The sequence below is a fragment of the Prionailurus viverrinus genome, chromosome D2, assembly GCF_022837055.1.
Source record: "Prionailurus viverrinus isolate Anna chromosome D2, UM_Priviv_1.0, whole genome shotgun sequence".
NCBI classification, from domain to species: domain Eukaryota; kingdom Metazoa; phylum Chordata; class Mammalia; order Carnivora; family Felidae; genus Prionailurus; species Prionailurus viverrinus.
Window position 1 is genome coordinate 37,719,534 of NC_062571.1, and position 27,538 is coordinate 37,747,071.

Below are 27,538 nucleotides of genomic sequence, written 5' to 3' on the forward strand. Positions count from 1 at the left end.
AACGATTGAGCCCCACGTGTTGACAAACCTTTGTGAATTACAATGTCTAGACCAAGGTGCCACCGACTGGGAGGGTGGCTCTCGCTCTACTTCTGGAATAGTCCATTTTCATGGACACCCCCGCCCCTCAGATGTCTTCACCTATATACACTTCCGGGTCCCCCTTCTTAAAAGGAAAGGCCCATCTGACCTCCCTACTGGTGGAGTGATTCATTAGGATTGACGGGTATGCATCCCAGCCAGGAAGAGCTTTCTTCTGTGCCCTTACACGAGTCATGAACATGAACAAATGCTTTAACTAAAAACGTTTGAGGATTTCCCTGCTTAGTGGTAGCTGTTTCAGAAGATGTGGGCATTCTGTGTGTAAAATTATACTCTCAAGTTGTAAAATAAAATTATATCAAAATTAAGTCTTGGACCTCCTGATTTGGAAAATACCACCCTTTCAACTTTCTCTGGTTTCCTAATCCTCCAGGTTTGTTTTAGTGAATCATGGATACTCAGAACCGCTGGTGTTTTATTTCCATTTCTCCATGATTGTTTCCTTTTCTGGAGCTGATGTAGGTTAGAAGGTTAATTTCAGATATCAGAATGCCACTTAAAACTACCAAGGTTAGGTTTCAAAGAACAACGTTAAAAGTTTTGGTATTTATTCAAAACAGAAGTAAGTTTCTTAATCTACTCCCTGGACACACAAAGTGCCCTCTCACCTTTGGCGTTTGCTGGTTTTCTTTTTTACATAGTCACCCAATGCTCTCTTCCCAAATCTCAGTCCTCAGAAAAGGGACTTTTCCCCAGGATTTCAATATACAAAGTGGATCTATGAGGACATCTAGTGGATCTGTGTGGAAGAGCAGCTAGTTGACAGATCACCTGAACCAGCTGGCCTTTCTATGAAAGGGAGCGGAAAGGGGACCCCGTGTGTCTCCAACAATTGAAATCTGTGCATTTCAATCCAGTGGTTCTTACAAATTACAGTGGATGTTTAGGGGGCAGTGGGGGATGAGTGAGTTCTAGGAGATGGTTTCAGAGTGGTCTAGAGTAGCAGCTTGCAAACACACTGGCTTTGTAGCCATGGCCAGCAGAGTGGGACCACTTCACCATCAGTTGGCTGGGTCTCCTCAAAGCTCTGCTGCAGCTTCCTGAGACAGAAAACAGACAAGAGCGTGTCTCTGGTAGGTGTGAATACTGTAGCTACTTGTCATTCCGTCTTAGGGCTTTTGGAACTTTATGTTCAATTAATTGGCCCCATAGGCCACCTTAACTATGGGAAAGCAGAAATATCAGCCTCTGGGGACTCAGTTTTCTCTTTGGCCCACATCACAAGGTTCTTGTTCTTGGGCCAGTGCCACAGATTCAAAGAGGTTATGCGGTTGCCAAGAATTAGACCCTGGGTCTCACCTTCCTCCAAAGAACCCTGTCTTAGCAGTTTTACAATTTGAGAAAAAGCTTTTATATGCTTTCCTTCACCACAATGAAGTGGATATTCATCCAATATTTCCATTATGACTTCCTAGTGCTATTTGTAGAGATAAAATACAAGTATTTCCCTAACGGACATCATCAAAGCTATCTGTTTACTCCTAAAGTGTTTAAAAATGGAAGATGGCTCAGACGTACTCTTGGAGCAGTTTTCCTATATTTTCAAAGGTCGTGATCATGAGAAAGGAAACCTGTAGAGAAGTGGCTGCTGTAGATGTGGCTCGGTTACTGCTCTGTCCTTGTGTCAAACTGACAATCAGCTGTCAAACTCAGGTTCTCTGCTGGCTAGCCCTTCTGCGCCAAGCGTGGAATGAAGAAGGAGTTGGACTCCAGCCTGTTCTCAGCACCATCTGCCTCCCGCATCAGCGACCAAATTGTCAGCCAATTTCCAATTGCAGAATCTTAATTTCCAGGGTGGGTTGGAAGGGTCAGGAAAAGCAGCCCTGGACTGAGAGGTTCAGGTAGAGTTTTCCAGCTGCTGGAGAAAAAGTGTTTTAGGTTCAAATGGAGCAGATTCAAAGGAAGACTAATGTGGAAGGAAAAAAGAGATAATCTGCCTTTCACTTCACAGATATTTTTTAGGCTGCAATCACAGGGTTAAAATCAATCCAATGAAGGAAGGATTAATTTGAAGCCTGACCCTGAGGCTGCTCTTCGTATGCTCAGCAGCAGCTAAAGTGATACGTAAAAGTATCCATGGAACAAAAAGTCCACTGAGGCATAGCGTTTGAGACATTTGTTTGATGTGATACTGGGAATCAGAGAGCATTCTTTCCAGTCCTGTAAATGAGGAATAATGTCTTCATTATGCAAAATTCCTCCTATTAGCTTCTGCAGGGAGAAAGATCTTCCAGGTGGTTTTCCAAGATCAGAAAGAGGGGAAAGAAAAAGCTAGTTAATGTCAGTAGCACTAAGTATATGGAATTAGTTGATATTGCCCTCAACACCACACCGTGGTTGCGGAAGGCAGAGGAATTTGGCACTAGAGTTGTTTGTTGATTGACATCATGTTTTCTGTCTGATTCTGAAGGATCACTAGGTACAGGAGGTGCCTCTGCAGGTATGAAAGTGGCACATGCCTTCGAGCCACCCTTCCAGATGTTCTGCAGATGAAGGGAGCCACACAGTCAACTTGGGCAGTGTTGTGCGATGAACTGAAGACGTCATTCATTTGTTTTGTTTGTACATTGAGCATTCTGTACCCTCAAACTCTGAAGACTAGCCAGAACCGGATGACCCATTTGCATGGTACAAAGGCAATGAGAGTTCTGAGTGCTGAGACATCTCCAAATTCCAGGACCATTGGATTCAACTGGTCTGCAGGCTGGGTCCCGTTTTCAGTAGAGTCTCATGAGCATGTGTAAAGATCCGACGATGCTCACTGCTGGTGCCACTGAACGCAGCATTGCTTTGAGTCACACATAGAAACCCTGGCCCTAAAATTGCCACATCTTGTGGGTGAGAGGGGTCCTATTCTGTGAGTAAGTTAGAGGCTCAGAGACTTAACATTTACTTGTTCAGACTTCTATATAGCTCACTAATGAAATGGAACATTCTCCGTGAGTCATCTTTCCTTGAGTCATCTTTTCCATCTTAAACAAGTCAATGGATCTTCCAAGATGCCTAACACCCATAGAAGAACTGGGTATGTCCTAGTGGGTACTGATTGAAAGAGAAACTTTAAAGCAAGGGAACTTCATAGACTGTAGGAAATAATTACCACTGGGGAAATACTTGTCTCCAGTAAGGCTGTTTAAGATACTTACACTCCCAAAGTTTGATGTCCAATTAATTCTTTAGCAAGCACTTTCTCATATAGAGAGGTACATATATTATAATAAATACATCACTCTCTCTATAAAATATTTCTGTGCTTATATATAAAAATGTTCATTTTTACATATAAAGTACTGGTACATATCATATATATATCACAACACAGGAATATATATGTAGCATGTGTGTTTCCTTCAGGATAGAAATTCAAGCTCAGTAGCAGAGACCAGATAAAATTTATCAAAGGCAAGCATGACAATGACCCCCAATTGACGAGGCATCTACAGCTACAGTGGTAATTACCTCAGCCTACTCAGCGTCCCCTAAAGGTCCGAGACAAGGCCTTCAAGAGAAACACTGTTGTCAAGGTCTTATTTTCAAATGGAAAAATAAGACAGTGCCAGAAGCTGGCAAGAGGCTGGGGGGATGGGAAGATGAACGGAGGGCGGTTCCCTGCTCTCAGGGGTCTCCAGCTCCAGGCTACTCTGCAGACCATGTTGGATGAGGGAGTTGGGGCATGATGTCACTGCTACATGCAACATAAATACCAAAAGAAAAAAAGAAACTGAAACTGTACAGAAAATAAAAGAAGTATCTCTTCTAGAAAGACAGGGGGAACTGGACTCCGGGCTCCTGGGAACCCGTTTTACTCACAATATATCACTACCAGTGTGCAGTTAAAATAGAGTAGGGGCCGTATTCCAAGGCAGCAAAGAGGAAAAAAAATAAATCAAAAATATGTCAATGATTAGAAGTTCAAGAAAATTCCTTCAAACACATCAATTCAGACATGACTTGTCCCCTAGGAGTCCACCCTTTGGCAAACTTTTACAGGCTGGGGGAAAAAATGTAAATCATTAGACCAAGTTTGTTATACAGAAGAAGAAAATGGGTAAATAGTAGTTTCTGAGAGCTTGCTCCTTGGCCAGACAGCTGAATTTGACTCTCTTCCTTGATGGAATGCTATGAAGAAATAGAAAGAAATGCAAAAGTTAAACTATACTACCACAGGATTTCCAGATGGAATGCCCACACTCGAGATTGCTCCAGATAGTATGGCATGAAATGTTCAAGGTGAATGGGGAGGGTGGGGGTGGGGATGGGAGGGGAAGAGCTAGGTTGGGAGGGGAGGGTTAGGAAGCTGTGGATAAAGACCACTGACTGTCATCAGCTCTGCCCTCATGGAGATCAGCTCTGCCCTCATGTCATCAGCTCTGCCCTTGTTCCAGGGTGAATTATGATCACATGGCCTAACAGGTTTGGACAAATGACTGTGTGGGTGAGCTGCCCTCTCCAACTTGGGGCACCAGGCAATGTGCATTCAAAGGCACAGGAACCACCCCCACCCCACCCCCATCCCCATCCCCAATGCATTATTCACAACCTTAGCTCCTTCTCTTGAAAATTTCTTTGCAACCAAAACCTATCTTCTCCAATTTCCTGACTTGCCTGGTATGCATGGGGAGGTCCATGTTCAATAGTTCACTTTATTCTGACCACTCCTTACACATACACATCTGCATCCTGCCCTCTGTAACACAGGCGGCTATGGTCTTTTAATTAGGAAGAACAATATTTGGACAATTTTGATCGTTATCAAACATTAACCTCACAGCCAGGGGCCTCTATGAGATGAGCCCAAGAGGGAAGGGGGTACAGAGAGACAGGGGCAAGACCCCTGTCATGCTGGCTCAGCTCAGAGGCAGTATTTCTGAAGCAATCCATGCCATGCATGGTGAGAGATCACACCCTTCACTAGCTGGAACCAGCTTTAAGGGGAATGAAGAGAATAAAATTATTTCAGTTATGTGGCTCTCCCTCCAGGATGAAGTTAAAAGTCAGCTGCTGGGTGCTTGCCTGGAACCAGGGTGGAAAAATAACCTAGAGGCCAAATCCTCATTTCTAGGGACTTAAAAAACTTTCTGCTGAGTTCCACTGCAGTGCCTACAAGGAACATTCCAGTATCAGAGCAGGGATCAGAGACACTTTCTCTCCATCATTTTGCCTTCTACCCTCGCCTTCTTAGAGTCTACTCTCTGTCCAGTCACCATGGAGGTCATCTAATATAGAAACTGATGCTATTGAGTTCTTGCTCAAAATCTTCCAAAGGCTATATCTGTTACAGGACTAAAACCCAGGTTTCTCCTCATGGCCCCTGTCTTCCTCTCTGAACTCATTTCATTCTGCTCTCTCCCCAGCCCCACCAGCCCCACTGGTCTGCCTTCCTTCAGCACTTCAAATTTATTCCTGCCTCTTGACCTTTGCCCTTGCTCTTCTACTAACCTCGACAGGGTCTCAGCTTCAATGTCACCTCCCAAGGGAGGCTTTCTGGCTAAAGCAGCGTCCCTACAAGGTTCCCCATACCCTCAGGCAGTCTCCTCTCTCTTCATAGCATTTGACTCTACCTGAATCTATTTAATGGTTTCTATGACCATTGTTTGTCTCCGTGTACTACTGTGAAGGCTTCAGAAGAACAGCGATGTTATCTTGTTCACCCCTCCATCCCTGGCACCAAGCGTACACTTGGCACAAAGAAAGTACTCAAAAATATGTGGTTGCCTAATCATAAGTAACTTTTAGTGATGCCCCGTGGAACCAGGTTCTTTGACAGATTATCTGGTTCTGGATTATTGGCCTTGACACTCTCCTGCATTTCCCAACCTCCTCTACTACAAAAGTTTCCTTACAATGGAGTTAACCATTTTGTATTTGTTGTTCTCATTTACTTCCACCTTGGGATACATGTTCCTCTGATGGAAAAAATCTGAGGGATGCCTGGTCAGCTGAGCTGTGTTTTTGTGTTCGCGACCAACCATGCTGGGATGCATGGCCTGGTAAGGAGGGCCTTTTGTATCATGGAGTCCAGGGGACTGGAAGTGAGGTGGGTTTGTTCTGGACCTACAAATAGCCTTAGATGCTCTTCCTGTTAAGTTGTCAGAATCAGAGAATTCTTAGACCTCTAGACTTTTGTCTGGATCTCTTTGTCTGAGACATCAATAAATACTCATCTTAGTAAGGTGTCAGAGCTAGGGGGAACAGGGCCATGGAAAAAGCAAAACAGTGGGCCTCAACTGCCCCAAACTTGGGAACCAGCCTCAGAGGATTTCTACAGAATCTGCTCTCGACCAAGAGTGCTCCCCTGGGTATTTGCCTAAGAGCTCGAGTGTCTTCGTGCTCCAGCAGAATGATATTTATATCTTACTGGTTTACATTACTGTGTCCCCTTTAGGATTGTAGTGAAAAAAAGCCCCCTCTTTGGTTGGCCTATCCCAGGAATAGTGCTCTTCTATCTGGTTTCTGCTTGTGAAAAAAGTATTTTATGGGGCAATCTTTCATAACTGTGCTTCTACTCATCAGAGTCAAGGTCATTGTCTTGCCCTTCTCTCTTGCAGATGTGATTAGGGCACTGAGCGCACAGCATCGAGAGGCTTTTGTGTGAGCCTAAGCCCTGGTCTGTTGGGTCTGTGTGACTCTTAGCAATCTCATCCTCCCACTAAACTTGGAGCCTTAGTTTCCTCTTTTTGTAAAATGGAATTAATAACATCCCTTGACAATTACCCAGGGTTATGGTGAGGATCAAAGAAAATAATGACCATAAATAAGGAGCTCTGAAAACATTAAATCACCATAGGAAGGAAGGCATCATTATTATTGTTTTCTTTACGGCCATGAACAATTTCTATTAGGCAATGCAACATGATTACTGCAAAAGGCACGGCCTTCTCAAGGCAAATCCACTTTAGGTCCTGGTTTCTGGAGAGCTCACGACCCAACGTTCCTGACTTACCATATCTTTCTCAAGAGGTCACACTGGCAAGCTGCTTTGGAAGAGATGTGAGACAGGATATGCCAGAAGCTATGGAGACCAATCTAGTCTACCCCAAGGAGCAATGGAGTTTGAGGTTGGTTATTGGAGCAATGGCAAACAAAGCTGATTGGTCACGGTCAAATTCTCTTCCTGGGCCAGCTGGAGGGTACCACAAGTGAAAACTCTGGACTTTGGTATCAAACCTTGCAGCAGCTCCCATTTGGGAGACACAGTCCTCAGACTCGGTTTCCCTTTCAGCCCTAGTCCCCATGTTTACACTTGGTGGCCCCTCATCCAGTGGAAATCACTATGCAAAAAAAATACTCCCTCTTCCATGGTCTTAGCAGTCCTCCTTCTCATATATTGTACTGAGTATGTTCAAGTGGGCACAAGCGCCTCGGCATCCCTTTAAGGTCCAGAGGTGGGGATTAGGCACTAGGTTCACTCAAAGGTGTTGATGGTGGTGATTTTTCATCCTTGCTCTAATAAAGCGAGGACAAGTATTTATTCCATGTCTCTTTAAACTGCTGGGCGAAACATAAACATATCCAAGAAACCTCTTGATGTTTAGTGTTTCTTTACTAGGAAAAGGAGAAGGGAAACAAATTTGGGGAAAAGGAAAGAGGGAGGGAAGGGGGAAAGAAACACTACTTACGCCGTTTGCAGCCACATTTTTTTATTCTTTTGGGATCTGTGATGTCATCATGACAGGCCTTGCAGTAAAAAAATGCCCTGGAGAAAGAGAATGGAAAAACTGACACATTTCATAATCCACCCGAATGAAATGAATACCACATTTCCTCCACCGTGGTGCCAAATTAATGAAACACGCCAGCACTAATTTCCTTTCATCTTTTGAAAGGTTTAGACTTTTACAGACGGAAATGTTTGTTGCAAGACCTCTTATTTCAAACACAGGACTCTGCAATTGGAGTTCGTGCTTCTTTTAATAAACCTTCCTTTGAACAGGAACGGGGTGAATGGCTGCTGAGGTGACCCCCTGCATCTGCCTGCTCATCCTTCGTTTTTTGAGCACAGCCTTCAGGGCTGCTCATCAAAGCATGCAGGCAACCAGCCCCAGGCCCTTGGTGGGGAAGTGGAATGTATCTCCGAAACCCTTGCCGTCTGGTCAGATATTTATTGAAGGGAAAGCCAAGATAAAGTTCCACAGTCAAATAAAATCATTAGCCTTGCCCCTCTGAAAGGATATTTCTTTTCAAAGTGAGAGAGGTTAAGGAGGAAGGTGGAGGGGGAAATACAAAAGTGATGAGTCAAGGGGGGGGGGGTCCTCTGTCAAATTTCTTCTGGCATTTCATAGCCCATACTTTGCTCCCAAGCTGGAACGATCAACTCCCATACTCTCGGCCCCGAGAACACAAAATAAATGGAGGCTTGCTTCTCATGGTGAAGCATAGCTCAACCGAGCACTGGAATGGGATGGGCAGAAGGCACTATAGGGCTGGATACCCAGAGGCAGCGATCAACAAGAAAATCCCCTCATCTGACTTAAGTGTCAAGTTGTGATTATAAAGCACATTGGTTGTGTCCAGACAAGCGACAAACCAAGATCATTCAAGTATAGAATGCATAGGACCTAGAAGAACAGCACTGGAGGCCTACATCTTTTCAGGACGGGGGATTACTGGGACAAAATTCACTGGAACAGCCTTACAAGCTTCCGGATATGGGAGCTAACAAAATCCCTGGTTTCACCACTCCCAACGTGAAATTGAATGGCAGGGATAAACACGGTCTTCCCTTGACCAAGACTATAAAGAAACACAATTCTTGGCGATTCAATTCCCAGGTTCCTTTTTATGTTTTTCGCAGGATTTGCACACGTGACTGACACCAGCTGAAAACCAATGTGGGATCTGGAAGAGATCTTGGAAGTCCCCAGGACTCAGTGTCCTCATCTGTAAAATGAGGAGGCTGTCACGACCTGCCCAAAGGTATCCTGTGCTGGGGTTGGTCAACTTCTAAATCCAAGCCCAGTGCTCTTTCCACACCAGCATCTCACTCACTATTTCCCTAAATGCCAGTTTTCATCCATGTTGTGAAAAAAGGAAAAAGAAAAAAGGCGGCTGATTGTTTGCCCTGCAAGTGGCAATGTGGCTAAGAAGCCAATCAATGGTGACCTTCCTTGAAAAGGCAATGACAGGAAAGGAGGAAGCCTTTTTGTGTCCACATCCTTTGGCCATTTTCTCTCCCTATCTGATGCTCCTATACATAATAATAATGATAACAATGATAACAGACATTTGTAGGGCAAGGCTATAGGCCAAGCACTATTCTAAGCATTTATAAGTATCAATGAATTGGATCATTAAACAATCCTTTGAAGGAGTCATGATTATTATCTCTGTTTTACAGAGTGTACAGGAAACTTAAGTACAGGGAGGTTATGTGACCTGCACAAGGTCTCACAGAGCCCGGATTCAAGTCCACACAGTCTAGTCCTAAAGTCCATGGTCTTAAACACATCTCTACTGCTGAGATGATGAAACCATGCTGAGCCTGAGTGGACTGTTGAGAAGATAAAATTGATTACTTCACAAATTCAAAGTGGATTCTGAAAGTGGCCCCATGGGGGCCAAACAGGTAAAGCTAATGACTGAGATGGGGCCAGGTTGGTGGGGGTGGTCTCTGGTCTGTGACCTGGAGACATATCTCCCAACCAGAGGGAGCACCGTAGCTAAGCTCCAGCTGAGTTTTGCCAAGTGGAACTTCTTTGAGAGCACCATTGTCTTCTCCACTCACCTTTGCCTCTCTCACACTCACCTGGCAAAGCACCCACCCTACTGCACACCTGCACCTGAGCAGCTGAACTGAGGAACGGAAACACAACTGTGTTGACTAATCTCACTTCAAATCCATGGCCACGGATGCCAGGGGCCTCTTCACACACCTCAGGATCTACTCCATATCCCCTCCTTCCACCTCAACCTTCCCTGCTCTCCTCCCCACTTCCTCTCCTGCTCATCCACCCCTTCGCCAAGTGGCCCTGTGTTGGTGACCTTGACACACACATCATCAAGAAGACCGGATCCACACCCTGCAAGGCTGATCTTCAGGGTCTCCTTGTCCTCTGCTTTCCTGTTGTGTTTAGCCAATGGGAGGAGCCAGCTGGAAACTGGAGGATGGGAAGAGAGGAATTCCTCCCTGCAGGGCCATGAAATGGTGGTGGCCACATCTCTATATTCCAGAGGACTCAGCTCCTGCCAAGTGGCCTTTCCTACACTACAGTCTCTCTCTCCAGGTTCTGATAACTCTCCTTCCCCTTGATTCTGCAGATCTAGGGCTGAGAGTGGCTCCACTCTGTTGCCAGCTCCGGGGTGCTTTTGCATCCCTTATTGGTTCTCCTTAACCCTCTGCCCACAACTTTTTATGTTCCCTTCATAAAACTCTCCTCCCTTTTCTCATTTAGGTGTGTCACCTGTTTCTGGCCAGGATCCTCCCTGATATAGCACCCAAAATGACACCTCCAGCTTTCATCTTCCCCCCAAACTCCAGAATCTTAGAGCTGACTGTCTACTTAACATAGCCAAATAGAATTCTTAATTTCCTACATCCCAAACTTGCTCCTCTTCCAGCTAAATCCAGTCTCAGTAAAGTGGGAAGCCAGCACCCACCCAATTTCATAGGCTCCAAATCTAGGCTCCATTCTTGATTCCTCTTCTTCCCCTCATTTCTTATATGCAGTTTACCAGTGGGTCCTATATATAGACTCTCTAAAATATATTCTGAACTGGTCTCCCTTCTCTGTACCTCCACTCACCAGTTTTACCCAAGCTTATCTTCACCTACACTATGCAGTATCTCCATCTGTTGGGCCTCCCACTCCTGTTGCCCCACATCCCATTCTCTATAATGGAGAGGAAAGACCTTTCAATGATGTAAATCAGACTCCATCACTCCCAGCTTAAAGCCATCAGTGACTCCATTTTATAACAACCTGGCCCATACATATCAAGTCCTATGGGAGCCAGCCCTGCCTTTTTCTCTTACCTCATCTCCCCATACTACTCCTTCAGACACACTTTCCTTCCCCCAGCTCCCTACACACAACAAAACTGTCCCTACTTTGTCTCCTCTTCCTTTCCCATCTCTGTATGATGGACTCTTTCCCATCACCTCCACCTCTGCTCAAATGTCACTCCTTCCAAGCAGCCTTCACTTGTGCACAATCTAAATCAGTGACCTGGCTGCACTAATTCTTTGACTAATGTACCATGAATAAACAAAACTGTAATTCTCTCCTCCCTAGAACATGAGTCCATGAGAGCAAGGACTTCATTGCTCACCACTGCTTCCCTGGCACCTGGTACAGAGTGTTCTAGAAAGTGAGTGACCTTTGATGCATGAATGAGTATGAGAATGCAGCCAAGTAATGCCAGATCTGCAAGTTTTTCAGGGGAAACCAGAAATAAGGATTTTTAAATAAGGATGATGGTGTCTTCTGCTTGGCAAATAATTTATTTGTTAAAATTATGAATCAAATGAAGCCTGTCTTCAAGCCACACCGAGTCAGCGAGGCACCATTTTGTGACCCTGACATCAAAGACTATGTGCCAACATTATTTAAAAAGGAAAATACTCAGTGGCAAGGAGCAGTGGACAAGTGACCGAATGCCCATCCCAAAGTGGCCTAAGGCTGGAATGGTGGTTTCACTGCTCTGTTCCTAAAACACTGCATCTGAAAGTTTCTGTGAGCTAAAAATCCATTAACTTCTTTTGTGGCTTTTTTGTAGGAGAGGGTGCATACTCAATACTGGATCGTCATAATCAACTTTTCCATTTTTACAAAACTTGTTTAGTTTCATTCAAATCTCCAAGGCCCTTTCTGTGGTTTTCTGCCGTCTTCATCTGTTTGAAGTCCCCTAACTGACAGCATTTGCTCCGACACATCACACACCACGGAAAATTACAGGCTGCTGTTGTTGCTGATTGTGTCAGCATGTATTTGTGAACACCATAAAGCACTGAAATGAGACATATTGCACTCCCTAATATAGGAGGTAATTTGTTTTTTGGACTGCCTGGTATTTGTGACATTCATTAGCAAGAGATGCAATAGGAAATAGAATTACACAAATGGGAGCTTCACGTTATATTTGCTATCTGGGAGGTACACGTGATCTATGGTGCCGCTGTGCTCCCCAGCCCCCCACCCCCTATACGTGGTGTTGAGATGCTGCTTCTGTGTCTCACATTCTGGATGTGAGCACAGCCTTCTCTTCCAGGGGGATGTGGGCAGGGGTACTTCAGTCCTATTCACCAGCCCCCTCTCCTCTCTCAGGTGAACCCAGTTCTTGAGGTACTCCTGAAGAACAGTCAGGATCCATGAACTGGATGAGGTTTTCCTGTCCCGATCTGAATAACGGCAATTCTTTCCCAACTTGTAGACATAAATTTAAGCCATTAGAGAGCTCAGTTTAAAGAATTTTTGTTTTTGCTTTTTTGCTTCCCCATCCCATTATTCCTCCTAAAATCTTTCATAAATAGTATGGCTAGACTGTAGGAGTGGGTGAAGAGGCAGAAAGTAATAGACATCAGTTATCAAATATAGTTCTGTGCTCGGCATGCCAGGATCACATCATGACGAATAATTAAGAGCGTAAGCTCTGGCACTGGACATACTGGCTTTACTACCCACAAGCAGTAGGGCTTTGGGTATTGGTTACCCAATCAGCACCCCAGTTTCCTCATGTGTAAAATGGAAATAGTAATGATACCTATCTCATAAGGTTGTTGAGAGGATGAAATGAGTTCATCAATACTTGGGGTACCTGGTCCATAGAACAGTGCTGGCACATATTAAACTCTACATAAGAATTTGCTAGTTTCATTAAATTTGGTAGAAAGTGTGGGTTTTGGAAAAGGAAAGACCAGTTCCCATCTGGGCACTGCCACTTGCTTCTGTGCTTTATAACCTCGGATAAATCATTTATCTCAACTTGACCAATGAGGAGACCAAAGCCCTGAGGGTTTTAGAAGACTTACCTTACGAAGTTATTTTGAGGACTAACAATTAAGAATGTAGAATACCTAACACAGGCCTGGCTTTGAGTGGAAGCTCATTAAATGAAAACAATAGGCTTACATAAATAATTACAGACCTTCACAAGTAATAATCTATTTTAAATAGTTTGTGTAACATTATTGTTAGAGTGAGTGACCTGTCTGGCCATTCGAGTCACATCTTCTGCTCATAAATTTTTCATAGATCAAGGATAGAAGCAAATATAATGATATTCCATGGTGTTCTCCAAAGAGCCCTATGATTCCCAGCTGTTTAAACAGGTTTAAGGATACTGATGAAAGTGTCGTAAAACACCGAGGTCAATGAACTCGTGGGCTGTACCTACAGAGGCCTAAGAATTGAACCTGACAACCTTGCCTACTTACCTAGTAGCCCACAAACAGAAATACAGCCAGTTTAGTATTTCATCTGAAATTAATCCAAACCTTTTGAGATTCCATTCGGCACTTAAAGTGGAAAGCTGATAAATCTCAAGTAAATTTTCCTGGATGATACTAGGTAAAGAGTATTAGACAAGGAACCAGTTGTCCTGTTATGTTGTTCTGGGTCATCAAGAATCTGGATGATCTCGAACAATCACTTCAGCTCTCTGGGACTCACTTTCCTCCCTTGGAAAATGAAGGAACGGTTACCAAGGCCCTCCTAGTTCTAAAATGTTATTATTCCAGTTGAAAGATGTGGAATCAATGATGTGAAGAGGAGCTCATGGAAGCATTTGAAAGCACAGTCTCCTTTTCTTAAGATGAAGCACCATTGATATCCACAGACATGTTAAGAAGTTTAGGGGTTAGGGCCCTATACATATTGAAATTATGCCCATTGTGGTGGATCAAGACGTATGTGGCTGGACCAGAAAGGAAGACAGATGAATATAAACTCTTACCTTTTAACTTCTTTGGCATCACTTGCGATGAAAAATCCTAAAGTACCTTCTTGGATCTTAAGATGGTTTCCAGGATTAATTAATATACTGCTCAGTGAACAAAAACAAACAAAGAAGACACAGTTGTGAGTTCATGTTCTGAATAAAACCTTGAAGGCTACACTGTACTGTTAATTTTATAGGGGGCCCACTAGTCTAATGATTTTCCCAAAGATGTTGTCTAGAGCCTGATGTCCAGAGTCCCAAACATTTAATTGGATAATGCCATCATAAAGCTCTGATTCTCAATTCCCAGGCTGGCATACTCCCAGCTGCAGAAATCAAAGCACATCTAGGTTTTAGGGCTGGGCGTGTATAATGGGGTTGCCATCATGGGCTTCTCATCTGAAGCAAAGTTCCTAATAATTTTGCCCCTTGGAAACTTCTGTTGATGGTCAACATTGAATGTGATTGGTCTATTAAACCTATTGCTACACCAATTTTCCATTACATGGCAGAGCATTAATGGGACCCCTATATGCATCCAGAAACATACATATATACATGTATTACTGCAAGGAATGGTACACGACACCTGTAACCAATGCAGAAGCAAACATAATATCTGCACGACATCGGTAAAGACATGGAAGTGGATTCCACGTGCAGCCTTATGTAGAAAGAATTGGATCTACCTGAATGGGGAAAAAGAAAAATGCCAGCAGTTGGAAATGATTCCAGTCTGCTTTTACCAGAATGCATGGGAGTGTTTGAATAAAGTGTGTGTCTAGTACATCCTGATTGGGGCAAATTGTAATTAGAAAACAACATGCAAATTATGCCTTAAAAAAAACTTCCCCTGGCAGGGAAGTATACACTTAAATATACACTGTCCTATTTCAAAGTGTTATAAATAGATTAGCTGACCAAGTTGTGTTTGGACTGACAAAAGAGATACATGCATCCCAATCTAATAAATGGGTGAAACAAACAAGTTAAATTTTCTCCTGATCAAGAGCAGAATACAGAAATGTATTACAAACAGACTAAGATGAGGCTTTGGGCTTAATGGACACAGAATTTAGACCCTCTGAATGTAGCAATAGATACAACAGAGGTATTCTCTGATCTGAAAAGCTGGCTTTAAGGTAAAAGATGTTTGGAATCCAGCTAAAGGAAGTCCTCAACTGTCTAAAATAACCAAAATGGAGGATGGTAATTAACATGGAAATTTTTACTGCTGGCAAAACAATTCCAGAAAGGCGCTGTGGACAACAGGGTGATGTGTCTGTAGCAATACGGGAAGGACCAGGTGAACTTTCGTTCTGTTGGGAGGACCCAGAGTGGATCATTATTGCAAAATAATTGTTTGTGGTCACAAGAACATCCACTATTACCCATAATGAGACCTGACAGAAGGAAACCAATCCTGTGTCATCACTGTCATTAACACTGAATAATAGCAAGAGACCAGGATGATTGGACTGTTCTGTCCTAGAACTACAGGCAACAATGACATTCTTCACAAATCAGGAAGCAGCAGGCCACACTAACAGCAACAGCTTGCAATGGACAGTGGCACTGTACAGGCACCTCCTAATTACCCCTCTGCCAATTCTTTACATTGGTTCAACAGCCCTCTGACTTCTCATGATCATCAGGGGGAAAGGGTCAGAGCTTATACAGTTTAGATGGATTCCGTTTTCAAAGCCAATTAAATGTGATGTCTTAGAAGGGCAGAATTCTGGATTCTGCACACTTTCTGACCCCTTTGCTACAAGGCAGTTCTCGTATGTCCTGGCTCTGCAATCAGAAATTGGGCCCAAATTCCAGCATCAACCATTTAGTAGCTGTCTGACTTTAGGCAAGTTACTAAATCTCCCTCAGACTCATATCCTCACCTACAAGATGGGCATGATGATAATGACAGTCTTTGGCTTCAGAGGATTAAGCAAGATAATGCACAGAAGGCTCACTGCATATTGGTTTATTGTTACTCGTATTATTTATTATTGCAAAAAAGACAAAAGTATATTTCATCTTTAATGGAATTATCAGATTCTCTTTAGCTGGTCTAATGGAATGGAACACAGGGCTCCTTATCAAAATATCCTGTTCATAAAGAGATAAAGTTACAGAGTGAAGAACTGTACATTCCAGAATAATGCATAAGGACATACATGAAAAATTCTAGGTACTTCTAATTTCAGGGAACCTGGGTGGCTCAGTCAGTTAAGCAGCTGACTCCTGATTTTGGCTCAGGTCATGATCTCATGGTTTGTGAGTCTGAGCTCCACATCAGGCTCTGAGCTGACAGTGCAAAGCCTGCTTGAGATTGTCTCTCTCTCCTTGTCTTTCTGCCCCTCCCTGCCCCCACCTTTCTCTCTATCAAAATAAATAAACTTTAAAAAAGAAGCTAATTCCTTAAAGTTGGAAAAATCTACATTTTGATATGTGTTTATATAAGAGTGTAAAAAAAGCTTCTGAGGAAAAAAAAATCCTATCATGATTTCAATGATACAATTCAAAAGAGGAAATTTGACACTCATCAATGTCTTGGTGACACCTATGTGCACAACAAGCTTTGCACAGAACTCTTTTTTACATTATGTGCTTCATTAATTGCACTCCAGTGATCAAGCCCACTGTGTCATGGTGGGACGACAGTGATAGCAAGGTTCCTATCAATGAAAAGTTTCTTCTCATTTCCTCTGTTCTTTATCAACAGTGAACAAGAATTGGCTTACGATGAGAATTTGGGATTGTCATTCCAGACACTGCGGGTTGAGATCATTTATTACAGCTTTCAAGGCTGCTTTAGTCAAATTAGCGTGGCAGAGAAGAAAGATCTGGGGCACTGATGTAAAGCAGATTTGTGTTCAAATCTGTTTCAGCGCCGATGCTGGTTAAGCAAGCAGGTACATGTGTCGGGCCTGTGAGTTCAGACCCTGGGTGCCACTAAGCCTCACTCTCCTCATCTATGAAATGGAGTGAATAATCTGTAGCTTACAGTGTCACTAAGAGAATTAAAGTATATACTATGTGCTGAGTGACTGCCACATGGTAGATCCTGAACGCAAGGTCACTATTAATAGTAAGCAAGGCTATTAAAACAACTAAAGGAGCAGCAAATAATCTCTCACATTGTCTCAGCTCTCCATTTTGTCCTTGGTGCTAATAAGCTACCAGGAGGTACCCTAATAGCATTTGAAAGACCTTTGTAACTGACTGCAGGATCCAAAACATTATATCCCCGTACAACATCTGGTGACAGACTAATTTGGACTGACTTTTGGTTGCAGAGTGGAGTATCTCTCTGTTCCTCAAGCCTTGTGTAGTTCCAAGGACATCACTGACTGTGTGTTTTCTTTTGGACGTGAATAAGAGGCTTTGAATCAACTCTCTAAATCATGTGTGAGGCTGTATGCTCACCTTTGCAGCTATCCAGATCAGGCTAAGGAAGCCTTCTGGGTGGGAATTGAAAGAATGAGCCTAGATCTTGAGAATAACGAAGGAAAGAAATCTAGATACATATGAATGTTCATTGTGTTGGATTCCACTCATACATTTAAGGTTTTGATAGAGAAGCTTGTGTCCCTTATTCCAGGGGGCCACTGCTTGTAATACTCCCTAGGTAAGGGTTCAACGTTTCAAAGACTCTTTGAGGAAATACGTTACTCTCTTTAATATGGTAGACATTAAGTCTTCTATCCACATTCCATATCTAGAAAATTTAAATAAAATATTAATCCTCCTCTTTTTGAAAATATAAAAAGATAAGGATCCTAGACAGAAGTAATTTTTTTTCCCCAGTAAAGTGCCTACTACCCTCAGAATATGTTATTGACCTCCTACTGGGAATATGTAAATCTTTCCAAAGGTCTTTGATCTCTTAAAAGAATAGCCAACATTAGGTTTGTTTTGTTCTAATGACCTGCCAGAAGTCTCCCTCCCCATGCATCACGTTAAATCAGTCTCTGGTTCCAATTCTGTCTAATTCACTAGCTTATCAGAGATAAACTTCAAAATGTGTCATGTGAAGAATCAAGAAAATCTCTAAGAAAAAGTCTATATATCAATTAGCAGAATTCCAGTAGGGATATCTTCTTGGCAAGGGTGGACTTTCCCTCATTTCAAGGAACCTATAAATTACCCTCTTTCTTCTATGACCTTGCGAATTTCAACAGAAAACATTCAGTGGCAGCTGGAGGCAAAGGGCTTATGTAGCTCCTCCCCGGAGGATTCTTGCTCGCTCCCTTTTTCTTTTGCCCTCAGACTAGTTTTGTATCTAGACCGATTCTTTGGCTCCTTTCCCACATGTGAAACAAATATATATTTTCTGTGGGAAACCCATAGTTGAATAAAGGGGTGAAAAGCATGATCATGTTTTATTTGCTTTTGTAAATAAGTCTCTCATAGTAGCCAGCTTAAAGCCCTGTATGCAATAGATACTTTTCAACTACTGGTGGAATGAATGAAAAATATAAACCATTGGTCTCAGTTCAAAAAGTGTTCCTTTCCCTCTCGTAGAAGGATAAAGGTAGCCATAGCTGTTCTTTCAAAGACCAAGATGTGATTCTTATTAGTCAGCCCTACCAAAGGAGTGACCACACCTTTTCTAGGGGGTTGGCAAATAAGCGAACAATCTCCCAGACGCACTAAGTACAAAAATGTACATGTACAAATATATAAACAGCTAGTCACTTGAGGCATGGGAGCAATTAATTTCAACATTGAAAGAACCACTCACTTAGAACCAAAATATGTGTTTCTCAACTAAAATGCAAAAACACAGAACTGGCTAGCAGGGCTTTGTTCAACAGAGAAATATTCCTCCCAGATTCCTCCGGAAGGGGAACTCCAGGGCTCAAGCTACAATGCATTTCATTGTGTAGGTCTTGCTGAACTTCAGTCAGGTTGGAGAATTGGGGCTTGATGAGGCAACATGATTTATTCTTTTTCTCCACCACTTAGGGATAACAACTAGGAAACATCTACTTATTCCTTCTTCAATCATCATCAACTTTACTTGTTTGCTGTTTTTGGAGACAACCAATGATGAATAGCTCAACTGAACCCTATTTTTTAAAGGAATCTTTTATCCATTGTGGATAAATATGATAGGTCTGTATTTCTCCACCCCACCCCTCAGTTTTTGGTAGGTGTAATGTACCATTCCCTGAGCAATTACAAAATTATCACTCACATGAGAATATAGTTTGTACTTGATAACATGATAATTATATCTGTGTCTAGCAAGCTAATGGGACTTCATTAACTACAGCAAGGGAATCAGAACCATGTAAGACTTCAGTTCATGCTGTGCCCAGATAAATCAGGCCACTGGTAGGTGGCCTCTTTGACCATCCATGGTCATATATGATTGCTATTGGTTGGCACTTTGCTTGAACTAATTGTTTCTTCTTTCAAAAGTACAACTGCCCTGCAGTTTACGGGCTGTGTTAGGGCACAGCCTACAGAAACCCCAAATCTCAAATCTTCTTGCTTTTCTGGAATTTTTCATTTCTTCTGGGCTTTCAAATAGATGTTGCTGGAGTCCCACACAACTAGACACACACACTTTTACTTATAGAATATACAGAGGAGACACAGTGTGTATTCCATGCTTCCATATACTTGAGCCCAGTTCACCCACACAGAGACAGCATAATAAAGATTGCTCCCAGTTGGTCAGACTCAAATGGCTGTCGTTGTGGTCCGCCAATGATATGGGCAAGGGATTGATTAGCCCGAACCCATCGCAATGATTTTGGAAATGGCACTTAAAGATATACTTTGCACATAAGGAAAACAGTAGCCATATGGGATGGGGAAGAGATCATTCATTTGGGAAGGCCAATGGTGGCTATTTGGCTCTGGGAGCAAGCTGTGTCACTTTCTGGTACACTTTACGACAAGTCATGCTATGTCACAACATGCCTCCACCACAAGATAAAAGGACTCAAAGGCCAAAAGCCAACAGCAGAGGTGCAGCCACTGTGGACCTTTGAAGATGCAAAGTGCTGCAGTAACTTCTCGCAGTTGGATCATAACAACAATACCAAACTGACAGGAAGCCACCTCATGGTCACACATCAACACCAAAAACCACAGAAGAATCTGACTTTGGAAAGAGTTCCAGACGAATATCCCCCACTACACACACACACACACACACACACACACACACACACACACACACAATTACAAACACGAACATGTGACAGTGATTCCAACCACGGAGAAAAACAACTCTTGAGTAAATGAACACATGGGCCTCTCAATAGTATGTTTTCAACAATACTGTTTTAGAGAACACATTATCAAAAAACTACGCTGGAAACAGTAACTGGAAAAGTTAAAAAAAAATGCTATCGATGAAGATTTGGTCATGCTTCATGCAACAGAAAACAGCGGCAAAACGGGATGATGTCACTTGGTGAAATCTGAGATACTTCACATGAAGAAATATGCCCAAACATGCTAGGGAAAAAATAAAGCCATGAGTTCATCTCCGTAAGCAGTACTCATTCACTGAGTTGAATGTGGTAATCTGGCAATCTAGTAGCAGTGTTCTATGTATTGAGTACTGTCGAAGAAATAAAATATGCAAAATGGTATCATCAAAACAAGTGTAAGGGGAAAAAAAAAGTTGAGTATAAGAGCTTGGTCTCTGTTTTGTGGATAAAAGGACACGGATCCTGCTCTACAAACTGGAAACGGGACATGGGGAGGAGGAAGTCACTGGGAATGTGGACGTGGTATGCAGACAAATGGCACAGAGTCTGGTGGGCACCAAGACACATCAGGACAGGACAGAAACAGACACCAGGGGCTGGAGAGAAGCGTCCTCCTTCTCAACATCGATAACACTTGTTCCCATCACTGGTGCCATGACTGAAAACAGGGATTGTACCTGTTGGTTTGTTAGGTTTCCTGCAAAGAAGTTAGTGCGTCATCCAAAAGAATCAACAAACTAAACAAGAAAAGCAATATGCTATTTCCAATTTTTATGTGCTCTAGTTGGAGAGGGGTTTAGATATAAATATACATATATATAAGTACATATATATACATATATATACTAGACAAAGGAATGAGATTATATGTATGTGTATACATATATATAATCTCTATCTTCCTGAATTCTTGGCAAATGGTTAGTCCTGTGGTGAGCAGTGAAGATAGAGGGTGGGGGTTGGGAGGAAGGTTAACGAAGAGCGCATACCGCTTTCGGCTTCTGCAAAACGACAAGAAAAAGAATTTAAAATCAAACAATTTGATAATAAGTTGACTGACACCAGAAGGAGAGAAGGAAGAAAACCTTTGTTTCAAATTATTTGAAGGATGCATGTGAAAACAAGGTTTTTCAGCAGAGCATGGAAACAGCGTCATGGGGTAAAACAACAGAGGAGGTAGTTCAACACAGGCTGGAGGCAAAGGGGTGGAGAGAAGAAGCTGGGTTCTCCGAATTTTCACACCCAGCCGCTTGGAGGATGGGGGAGGGGAGGAAATGGGAAATTCTTAGATGAAAAACAAAATCCTTATCTCAGGAAGGGTTAGAAACTCAATCCTTTTTAACATGGATATTGTGTTTGGTAAGTTCAGTGTTTTCTCAGAGGCGTGATCCACATTCCCTCAAACACACCTTTTTCCACAAGAACCAATGTGCTTCCACACTGAGACCAAGCCACATGTGAGGATTAAAGTTGGTAACTGCACACAGAAAGCCAAAACAAACCCAAACAAGTTCTTTTCACTCTTTTCTGAAAGAAAAAAAAAACTAAAAATCTGTATCTATAAATATGGCTTTGTTGAAAACATCTCAGATTGGTGAGTTAATTGGAGGGTCCATCAAAGAAAAGATTTTTGTCTTCAGGGATAGCTGTTAGTTATTTTTCTTAGAATAGTGACAGCAGATTCACACTGAACCATTAACAGGCTTTTTCTCTCCCTCCTTGTGACCAAAATGTGGCAGGTGGGAGATGATAGGTCAAGGTTCAGGGTGCGGACTCCTGCTTTGAAATTATACCAGAATGGTCAAGAAACAATACACAGCATTAGTGCCACCCACACCATGACACTTCTTTGAGAGATGCACAGAAGTGATAAAGAGAGAAGACTGAATTACACAGATTTACCGACGTGGCAACATGAAGAATATCATTTGCAAAAACCCGGGAGACATGTTTCTCCCTACACAGGTGCCGGTGACTATTGGCCTCCATGTGGGAAAGCAGTAATTCCAGAAACATCCACTTTATCTGTTGAACAGCAAATAGCCAGGACTCTGGGTTTTTTGTTTTTGTTTTTTTGTTTTTTTTTTTTTTGCACATAATATTCTTCACTTTGCCAACACAGAAAAGAAAAATGTATATATACATACTTGTTAACTGCTATGGCCGTGTTCTACATGTGGCCACCAAATCCACCATTTTTTTTTCTTCCTCTTGGTTGATTTGGACTTTCAAAATAGCTTAGCCTTTGATCAGATTTTGTGAGCAATCTGATCTGGTGGTTAAGGTAATATAGCAAACACTGGATTGATTGACTTGCTTACAATCCAGTGTTTCTTCATTGTGCTTTGTTTGTTCTTTGTCAGAGACAGACCATACATTTGGAAGTCTGGCTTCATTGAGTTATTCATCCAGATAATGAAAACTCCTTAGATGGTGATAGCAGGCATCTTCTACTGTTGCCCTGCACTCACCGTATTAAGGCATATGTCAGAGGGTATCTGCACTCTACACTTGGGCATCCATAGGAAGACTTATTTACTATAGCTAGGAGGAAACCTAGCTATAGGTTTTGTCATTTCAGAGGACAAAAGCCCATGCATTTCTCAATGAGCTCTTTCTTCCAAACCCATTGATAAAAATTGGGGAGCAAAAAAATCAACTCTATTTTATCTGTAATACATATAGTCCTTCATCAACAAAATCCCCTGTTAATGGGATGCTTCCTTCTTCCAGTGTGAACTCATATATTGACTGGGCTGTTATCTATTTCAACCAGACCCAGTCCCTCATCAGTCTGATCTGCACATAATTAAGTGCAAAATAAATAAATAAAGAGGGCTCCTGCCTCTGAGCCTGCTCTCCTGACTAATTTGCATGAAGCTGATACTCTGCCACCTGGATTTCGGTTGCACCGGGAAAAGCACATATGGTACACAATAGGCTGCTTGCAATTTGGCTATCGGGAGAGCTGGCGTGTCCCATCACAGCCCTGCCCCATCCCTGCTGTGAAGGAGGCCAGAATCCACCTGCTTCACGCTCACCGCAGTAAAAAGGGGTTTGAGGACAGGGGCTGTCCCCGATTTTGTGCACAGAGGGTAAAAAGTGCAAGTTGGCATGATCAGCTGGCGATCTGGATGCCTCATCACTCTCCTCCGGAGAAACACTTTCTGAATGCCCACTGGGGCATGAGATGGAAGTGGCAGTATCTGGTTGGGTACGCCATGAGAAGTGCCCGAGGGCCCGAAATGTGCTGCATCAGGGTTCCAAGTACATCAATAACGTGTAAAAAACAAGTGGGGAGACCCAGACTCTTAGTGCACTCTCACATCTCGTAAATGTCGGCCGGCCACCAGGCTGTGGCAAACTTACCGGCTCTCTCGGTTGGCGGACTTGTACTCAATGGCTATCATCAGGAGCTTGAGCTTCACAAAACACAGCCTGCAATGAGATGGAGAAACCTCCCAGTCAGTGCTTCTGAATGACCAGAGCCACACGACACTGTTACGACCTCTCCATCGCCCAATGCACTCATTATTCCAGGGACCTCCATTCCATAGTCACTGTGCCAAAGGGAGGGGGTGGGAGCGACACCTCCCCATCCTCCCCATTAAATCTGATTTCTTGCAAGTGATAAGGCGCTGAATGTTCAAAGTGCAAATTGCACTCAGGTCTGGATGTCTAGACACAGACCCCAAGCAGGGATTTGTGCCTGGGGATTTATGCTGGGCCAGATTCATTAGTTACTCAGTCGGGTAGTAAAATGTTAACTGCAGGAGGAGGGAGGTATTTGGAGCAGCTGGACCTGTTATTTGGATTCCATTTCGGTCTTTTGTACAAATGGCTCATATTGTTGTTCCGAGCAGACCCCTGTGTGCTCAGAATGATGGTAATAATCCTTAGCCTCCGTGTAACTGCCCAGCACATGACTGTGGCACCGTCACTCTTGGCCTCATCCAAGCTGTCTCACCTCATCTGCCCGGTGCTCTCGCTTGCAGCCCAGCCTGCTTTGAGGTAGCCTCGTTCCTGCCTTGATTCGATTCCTCCCCCAGATGCCTTCTCTTCTTCCAGCCCTTCCTCCCAGGCCCCCATCAAGTCCAACCTTCTGTGCAGCTCTTCTGTAGCCCACCGCCACCCTCTGGCTCTCTGTTCCCAGAGAGCCACAACCTGCAACAACCTGCAACAACCTCCTTCAACCCGAAGTCAGCCACACACTGGCTGTGGCTGCTCCCCATTGCATTCTGTGTCTGAACTTTATCTCCTCAACCAGTGTGACTTCTTCAAGAGTCTGAGACTTATTTAGGGGCTCCTGGGTGGCTCAGTCGGTTAAGATTCCGACTCCTGACTCTGGCTCAGGTCATGATCTCAGGGTTCGTGAGATCGAGCCCTGCATTGGGTTTGACAGCACAGAGCCTGCTTGGGATTCTGTCTCCCTCTCTCTCTCTCTCTCTCTCTCTCTCTCTGCCCCTCCCCCACTTGCTCTCTATCTCTCTCAAAAAATAAATAAAAACAAAACTTAAAAAAAAAAAGTTTGGGACTCATTTGGAATTCCCCATAGTACTGTCCGTGGAACCACTGACACACAGAAGCTAAATAAATGAAAGGTTTTGCTTACTGGGGTTCTAAGAAAATAATAAAAGATCCAGTAAAGTATTTATGGGTAAAGATGTTCAAGGTGGTAATATTTATACAGAATAAAAAAAAAGTTACCTAAATGTCTAATAATGAAGCAGTGGTTAATTAAAGTATGGTACAATATGGTTTTAGCATTCAAGATGAGTTTTTAAAGAATATTTCAAGGTATAAGATTAATAAATGATTGTCATATAGATACAAACTTCTAAATTATTTGATACAATTAGGTGAAAATACATATTTATATACTCAAAGAAATAAAAGCACACACAAAAGAATTACATACATTCTATATGACAAGTATCAACAATGAGCATATGTTTTAAGGACTTTCTGGATAATAAAACATTGGCTGACTGATAGATTGAGAAGTGAGTTGATGGTTATTGATGGGTTGATGGCTGCAGCCCCATAAGGGGGTAGGGGTGCACCGGTTCACAAGTCAGGGCCGTCCTTGGTGCTCTCCTTTAATCCCTACAATATCCCTGAGAGAGAGAGAGAGAGATGGCCTCAGTTATTCCAACATCTACTTATATCTCTGTATCACGGGTGATGAAACTGAGGCTCAGAACACCCATGTTAACTTGCCCAAGATCCCCAACTAATACCTGGCAGGATACACATCCTTAGCCCCAGGGAAGCCTATTTCTTACTGGGAGAGATAGATAAAAAGCAAATATACAAGTGGTAATACATTTCCAGAGGAGGAAAACACTGTGCAGAAAACAAAACAACTGAAGAGGACAAGGAGTACCTGGGAAGACCCATAAATACAGGGAACCAACTGGTGTTGCCAAGGGGGAGTGGGAGGAGGGTGGGCAAAATGGGTGAAGGGGAGTGGGAGGTACAGGCTTCCAGTTATGGACTGAATGAGTCAGGAGATGAAAGGCACAGCATAGGGAGTGTTGTCAATGGTACTGTATCGCGTTGTATGGTGACAGATGGTAGCTCCACCTGTGGTGAGCATGCAGCATAACACGCAGAACTGTCCCAATGTTGTACACCTGAAACTAATGTCACACTGTGTGTCAACTCTCCTCCAACAAAAACCCCCAAAACCAAAACAACCAACCAAACAAAAAAGGGCAACTGGGAAGATGTGTTATCTGCAGTGGTCCAAGAGGACCATCCTGAGAAAGTGAAGTTAGAGCACTGAGCCCTGGAGGTGATGAGAAGAGGCAGGCAATGAGGATCTGGAGAAAAATCTTTCCAGGGAATGGCAGCAGCAAGTGCAAGGGTCCTGAGGCAGGAAGGAACTCGGGGTGTCTGAAGATCAGCAACGAGGGCAGCTGGACTGCAGCAGGGTGAGCAAAGTCACAAGTGACAGTGATTAGGTCGGGGAGCTAGGCAGGAGCAAGTTTGTGAAGACTGCTGGCCACAGCAATGAGTCTGCTGGTCTGTCATTTATTCTAAGTGAAATGGGAGGCTTTGGGCTGGTTTCAAATAGAAAAGTGACATAATCATGTGTGAGACTTTGTGGCTGTGTTGCTTGCAGGTAAGGGCTTGGTGAAGGCCTCATGCTCTCCTGTGGGAAGAAGACCGAATTGCTCATTCCTACATGTGAGGTCACGGTCTTCATATTGCTTTCAACAGACAGATTTCAAAGGACCACTTCATCTAGGCACATTTGGGCTCTCCCGGTGATTTGCAGGTTTGCTGATTCCTGCCAGCAGACTCTAATGACCTGGGCTTTGTGCTGATTACGCAGTTTGCTGAAACACCAATCCAGGTATCCAACTACAGCTGGAAAAACGCTCTTCTTAATTTATGTCCCATAGAGAACTGCTAACATGCACCCTTTATGGGGCTGTTACTTGTGGAGCTTAAATTGTTTAAAATATCAGATGGCTCATGCAATATTTGTTGAACCAAATTACCGGGGTAGGTAACCACTTTCTAATGTAAATAACAGCTAAATGCCAAAATCTCAAGGAGAAAGCTGCTCTTAGCACATGTCACGAAGAGGCTGATATGCTGATACCCTATGAGCAGCTGGCCACTCTGTTTTGGGTCTCTGTGGTTCATGGGATCATGGACCTTAATTGCTTTAATGACCTGATCCTGTTGGTAGAAGCAAAGAAATAGTCCACAGTAATGGTGAATTATGTCTTCCTAGGTACTACAATATCATTTACCAACTAGGTATAAAAAGAGAGTTTTCCAATGCAGGATAGTCAGTAAAATCTACACGGCCTTGTGCACGTTCCTTAACCTAGCAGGGTGGACCAAGGAGATCTCTGAGTCCTCTTTCATGACTTCCAAATCCGTATCTAAGATGACTGATTGTGCACTGCTTTACAGAAGCCTCTTTTTAAGAAGCTCTTTGACCCAAACCCAGCCTTTACTCACTGGTCAAAGGGGGAGAGGGCAGGGACAGAGTGATGTCAACAAAGTAATCATATGCAAATAGTGCCACAACCATGGATTATGGGATTCAGGCCCGCCCTTCTCACAGAGATGACAAGGAGGGGCAACTTGCTCAAGGTCAAATGGCGTTTATGAAGAAAGGCCAAAAGTGGAAATTAAATCTCAGTGGTGGCCGGAAGCCCAGCATGGAGCATTAGGCAGTGCAGCATGTTTAAAAATTCAGAATGAGATACCAACAGGTGATTTCATATAAAAACTAGCCTTTCAGCTTTCCTTGATAAGTCAATCATAAATAGCCACACTGGAGCCACATTCTGTATGGCTAAAAG

At 43.1% G+C, this 27,538-nt stretch overlaps 1 protein-coding gene across 5 annotated transcripts in view; it reads right to left on the bottom strand.

Annotated features, from left to right (window-relative positions):
• Positions 1–27,538, bottom strand: part of KCNMA1 (potassium calcium-activated channel subfamily M alpha 1) — a 732,075-nt gene that overhangs the window by 123,887 nt on the left and 580,650 nt on the right. For all 5 annotated transcript variants that reach the window (XM_047825367.1, XM_047825362.1, XM_047825364.1 and 2 more), the window contains 3 exons: positions 23,580–23,648; positions 13,993–14,079; positions 7,722–7,798 (listed from right to left, as the gene is read on the bottom strand). In XM_047825367.1, the coding sequence (XP_047681323.1) occupies positions 7,722–7,798; positions 13,993–14,079; positions 23,580–23,648 (233 nt within the window). The remainder of the gene's footprint in view (positions 1–7,721; positions 7,799–13,992; positions 14,080–23,579; positions 23,649–27,538) is intronic.